General features: G+C 39.0%; 1 protein-coding gene across 2 annotated transcripts in view; it reads right to left on the reverse strand.

Moving 5' to 3' along the window:
* LOC144453996 (uncharacterized) overlaps positions 1 to 1,745 on the reverse strand; it is a 21,775-nt gene extending 20,030 nt beyond the window's left edge. For both annotated transcript variants that reach the window (XM_078145383.1, XM_078145382.1), the window contains exon 1: positions 1,405 to 1,745. In XM_078145383.1, the coding sequence (XP_078001509.1) occupies positions 1,405 to 1,644 (240 nt within the window). In that variant the 5' untranslated portion in view covers positions 1,645 to 1,745. The remainder of the gene's footprint in view (positions 1 to 1,404) is intronic.
* Between the last annotated feature and the right edge of the window lie 4,307 nt (positions 1,746 to 6,052).

A 6,052-nucleotide genomic window follows, 5' to 3' on the forward strand; every position in this document is an offset into this window, starting at 1 on the left:
CGGTTGTTGACATCGCAGCACGCAGCTGTCAACCACTACATTACTTTCACCAAGGTTCTTTTCAGCTACAATGTGGTGTGCTTCTATTTTTTAGAAAGTGCCTTTGAAAATTCAGGGTTCAAATTTCTTCACCTTTCATACATTTTTGCAACTGTTTTCAACAAATGACTTAGCATGAGGTTGGGGTCAACTAAAATTCTTTTGGTCTATCACTCGAGATTCACATTTTCTGTTTCTGTTTGTCTTCTTTTGAAAATGTTTTTTTTTCCACTTACTCGTTCTAACATTTGATTTGCCAAACTTGAACATCCACTGAAAGACACTCCATGCGCTCAGCGATTAAAATGATAAAGGTCTCTTCAGCCCCATCGCACGCATGATCAATCTGCAATTATATCTGCTCGACGGAGTGACAATGGCGGTTGAGAAAGCTTGTCCGGCTGGGCTATACAAAACGACAACAATATACCAGTTGAAAGTTGGTGCAATAAAAATAGGGTAAGAGGCATGTGTCGTTGTATGTGTACTTCCTGACGGTTTTATGAATAGGAAAGTTGAGCACGTTACGCTTTAATTGGAACACATTTTAGCCGATAATCTGGTGGTCCGTAACGGGGTGGAGAACGAAACACCCAACAGCAATGAAATATGTTACGAAAGCATGTCAGCGCCAGGGGTTGATTCTTTTTTATACGGTCCTATTATTACCCGGCAAATAAATTGTAGTCTGCATGAAAGAAACCGTGTCATTGAAGAATGACAGTGTAAAGATTGCCAAGGTGCCGTTGGCCATGATTTTGGACCAAATGATTGGGCAGCATTTACCAAGCCTTGTACGTAGTACTAGTAGATCGACACCTCGGTCGGTTCGGTCGATAAGAAATGAAAACGACGAGAAGACTAGAGTTGCTGTCTAATAACGTGAGTGATAGGCAGGCCATGCTTGACCCATTCATGTGGTAGACTCGTTGGAAGGTTTGCCCAGTCAAGGAGTATCATGACCTCTTTATTTTGTGGAAATTCGAAGTCCACAGGTTAAGGATGGACGTTATGTGAAACACTTGTCGGCAACTAGAGTACATTACATACGCCACACTAAAAAGTATGTCATCGGTACAATGTTTGAAGTATGTAAATGACTTCTTATGAGCTATTCAATTCCTTTGAAGCAAAGTTCTTACTTTCTTCTTATGAGCTATTCAATTCCTTTGAAGCAAAGTTCTTACTTTACTGTGAAAACACAGAAACATTGGCACGACCCTACCATAACATGTCAAATCTCCTCGCCCTAGATAATTTATGGCCGAAGGTGAATAGAGGTTACCTTCGAGAGACCAACCTGACTTTCAATAATTAAGTTAGATTTCCATTCTTTTACCCGTATAGAAACGCATTTTTACTTACTGGCACTCTAGCGAACGTTGATACCCAATACCAATCGGTTGGGTTATTCCAATCCATGTTGGCACGTCGTTTGACCCGGTCTTCTGTATCCCCGTCCGGTGTTTGTCCATGTTCCACCACAGGTTGTTTGTCTGGACTATCACTTTCAGGCAATTTTGTCAGGGTAAACGGATCCCGCGTTTGACCACAAGCACAATTCGTTAAAATGTTTTCCCTTAGCGTCTGTACATGTCTGTGCATCAAATAGAATCCCAAGGTGGTCCCCAAGAGGAGGAAAACATACCCCGAGTACAAGAATTTCAGGTGACGGGACGAGCTGCAGTGTTTAGCACACTCCGCCATGATTACCACTCAGTCATGTCTTCTTATCACGTGACAGTGTAACTTTCAACCAATCAGAGTTCAATCAAGTACACGCAAATTTGATAATAAGCCAGTAATTAAGATATTTAATTGATGTATTCACATAACATAACTTCCCTTCAAAGTTCTGATATAATATTATCGCTCGGACTGGTCGTAAACATCCTTCTACCAACCATGAGAATTTGAGGGGTCAACTAGATTTCGGTTCATCATGGAGTAAACAAATTCGAGACGACAAAGCGTTGATATTGTTTGATGAACGGTGATTAGTCAAATGTCAACGCCCTTTGACGCTCAGTAAGTATATTTGGTAGAGTTGAACGGTAATACAACTATTCATGACAAGCATGACCTTTCAGCGCTACCCGTATTTAATGAGGTAAATAAAGTACAACGTTCAACATACCGCTTACATGCCCAGCATATAAATGTGTTGAAACAACAACTCCTGAATAAGTTGTAGATCACACAGGTGTAATTTATAATGCTAGTCGCGTTTTACGTACTACATGCAATCACTACACACATAAACGACGTAGTGACGATAGTTGGATACCCATATGTTTGTGTCTATACCCGGAGTGATGATTTGCGGGAATGGGAATTGATGATTTACGATGGACTATCTAGCAAAAAAAAAATTCGACTGTCTAAGTGATTTTCCATACAAACGTTTGGCAGACGACAAGATGACATTTCCATTTCATCGTAAACGTTATACTGTTACTCCCTTAGATCAATCAACAAAGTATAAACTTTATTTATCGATAGTTTACTCAGGTGGTTTCTAGTGGTTAGTAGCTTATATGAAGACGTATTTATCGCGCAGGTGTACAGTCATAAACATTTTGTTTACGCCACGTTTGCCTTACCGCAAGGTTATGGTTAAAAAGGGCTTGTGCATTTTTATCGTGTGCTAAACTAAACTGAAATGATGAAATTCACCCATTACTATTACTCTAGATTTTATTTTGAGTTTTATTTTGTGCTATTTGATAGTCCAACAATAACATGAAGACGTAGTGATTAGGATATAGCTGTGTTGAGTATGATAACGATGATTTATAAATGAGTATGATGGCGTGACAATGATAACAACACAGATGATGATGATGGTGATGGTGGTGATGATGACGATGATAATGATGATGATGGTGGTGGTGATGATGATGATGATGATGGTGGTGGTGGTGGTGATGATGACGGAGATGATGACGGGGATGATGATGATGATGATGATGATAATGATGATGATGATGATGATGATGATGATGATGATGATGATGATGATGATGATGATGATGATGGTGATGGTGTTAGTGGTGGTGGCAGTTTTATTAGCGATGGCCATGGTTGACGGTACAAACACCATGGACCTAAAGCACTTGCTTATTTTGTTTTAGTACCGAGTAATTACATTCAACGTCTTTGTTAATTTTGTCCATAAAGGAGCGCTGGAACCATGTATATTCCCACGATTAGACTCCTCCAACGTTTAGCACGTTTTCATCAAACAATACAGAGGCAATTATAAGGTGTACGCAAGTCTACATAATGTGCACGCGACCTTGATTAGAAAAGACTCCGACTTTACCACTACACATTAGATCAATCCCTTAAAGCTTGTCACCACCCATCGGTATCTTAATTGGTCCGTTATGTAGTTACTTGTAAAGAATTGCTATTCGATGTACAGTTTTAAGGCCCTAGGGGATACCTGTGTTATCTATTGGTATCGACGTTGGGTATTGTCCATGCTGTACTAAAGAAAACAATGCATATAATGGGATGTGAACAATAGTACACACACCGATAACAAGATTCACTGCCATGTCTTTTTTTTCCCTGTAGTCAGTTCATCCCTTCTTCTAAATACTTTTCTGTCGACCATATCTCATTCGTTCTCGTCTTACTTTACCCTTCTTTCTTTCATGTTGTTTTTTGTCTTTGTGTGAATTTTTGTAATCAATCCCATCGCTTTCCCCTTCTCTCCCTCCCCATCCCTGTCTGCCTGTCAGTCTGTCTGTCTGTCTGCCTCTCTCTCTCTCTCTCTCTCTCTCTCTCTCTCTCTCTCTCTCTCTCTCTCTCTCTCTCTCTCTCTCTCTCTCTCTCTCTCTCTCTCTCTCTCTCTCTCTCTCTCTCTCTCCATTTCTACTACAACGCCGAACAGGACAACATAAAGTAGTCACCATCTTAAAGTAGTCACTACAATTAACCGCAAATTTACGATTCTGTTTCATGCGTGTTAAAGTGACTGTAATAGCGACTAGAGGGTTACTACGTGTAAGTCGTGACTCAGATCGAATTATGTCGCTCAGCATGGCGTACAATTTACTGAATTTGTTCAACAACGTTGTCAACAGCAGTTTAATTGACGACGTCAACCACAAATTGTACATTTCTGGACACCATCTGACTTTGGAATGAATTGATGAAACCTAATACTCACCACAACCAAGTGATCACTCGCAAGTTGGGATGAGTACACGCATACTTTTGGCCACAAAAACATGTACTGATTCATTAAAATCTTGTCGTGTATTACAAATGAAGCGTGTGAATTCCAACGAAGATTATAATTAAAAAATAAAGGAAGACCCTAAATTACAATACATGCGTTTATTTAACACTCTTCCAAATACGTTCAACGATGCTGCGATCAAGGCTGAAAATTTTCACGTGATCATTAAGGAGCCTTGAAAAAAAGCAGTTATCATTAGTATTAGTATTATTGTAGTAAGGATATGTGTATGAGGAGGGGTGTATCGAATATATACATTCGAGGCTGCATAGACCTCTCACAGCTGCAGTTGCCGAGTGAGATCTGCCATGTTAACTTTGAAAAACACTGTATTACAGCAATATTATATAAACATGGAAAAACAGCAATCCAATATACTTAAAAAAATTCTACTCCTATTGACGACGGACTTCAGGCTAAAGACGCTCTATTTACAACACATCGAGAATACCCTGAAGTCCGAGTGTCCAACGATAGTCTAACGGATAACCTATACTCTTGATAAAAAAAAATTTACTTGGCTACTGATCAATTTTGTGGCAAATGTTCGAACACGGTTGAGAAACCACACTATGCTCTGAGTTGAGAAGTTTAATCATGGAAGTCCACCCAAGGACGAAGGTCGGATGCGAAGTCACAGAAGTGCAGCAGAGAATTCCTAACGTTGAGAAGTAGCATGTGAAAGAGAACATCCATCAACGCTATTTGTCTTGAATTAATTATAGTTTAGTAATACATCAGCACCAGTAACAATATGATGTGAAAGAGCATAACCAGGTGTTTGAATGTCTGAAGTGAAATCACGTCCATGGCTGTATTGTTAAGAGCTTTAATAGGTGAAACGTATTATTTTGTATTTAATCTTGCACAGAATCGAACTGGCAACCATTGTCAGCTTTGAAGGGCAGTGAATGCATTTGTTAACTAGCTTGCTGGTACGCACGTATAGCTAGGCTGTCATAATCCTCGCTGTAGTATGCTGAGAACTTTGGCGTGTTGTTTTTCTAGTAAGTCGATGCTATTGTCGAAGAAACATTCGCTTAAAGAAACTTAACAGTGTTTTCGAAGTTCTTCAATTACAGTAGTACAAACACATTTTTTGTGTTCGTAGGGACTAATCTTGAATACAGAGTTTAGTTTTGTGTATCCTTTAGGTAATGTACCGCGGCAAACTGACCCCAACCAAATGGAAAAAAAATGACTTCGAATTGTATGGTTACTTTATGTGATGGCACTGATCAGTGTATTGCGTTTTGTTTATAGCGCTCCATATTAAAGGTCATTATGAAATGTCACTGAGTTTCATTAATCAAAGTAGATGCTCTACGGATCAAAAGTAAGACATCTGCTTTGAACCGGGACAGGTTCATGAATCTCAGAAATCCATTTAAAATATTGAAAACGCATGGTAAATAATCTCGCCATCTGCTGAAATTCGGGTACTTCACACCATTTTATGAATGGGTCACGTGACGTAATGATAGAGCATTTTGCATTTTGTCTCTGTAATTATATACTAGTCAATCATGTTGGATATTAAACACAGATTTTGTGTTCAAAAATTGAAAAAAGAATGCCACATCTCTTGGCATGCTAAGTAGTTTTATATCTGGTTAATTGAGACTGTTATTTTGCCGGTCATACATATTCTAAAACATTTTTACTCGTTTTTAGCTGAATAAATATTCAGTTGAATGTTGAGATTTTGCGCCAACTGGATTGATCTTAAGACTCCACGTGCAGTATTTTATTTCACCCTAA

The sequence above is a fragment of the Glandiceps talaboti genome, chromosome 3, assembly GCF_964340395.1.
Source record: "Glandiceps talaboti chromosome 3, keGlaTala1.1, whole genome shotgun sequence".
Taxonomy (NCBI): domain Eukaryota; kingdom Metazoa; phylum Hemichordata; class Enteropneusta; family Spengelidae; genus Glandiceps; species Glandiceps talaboti.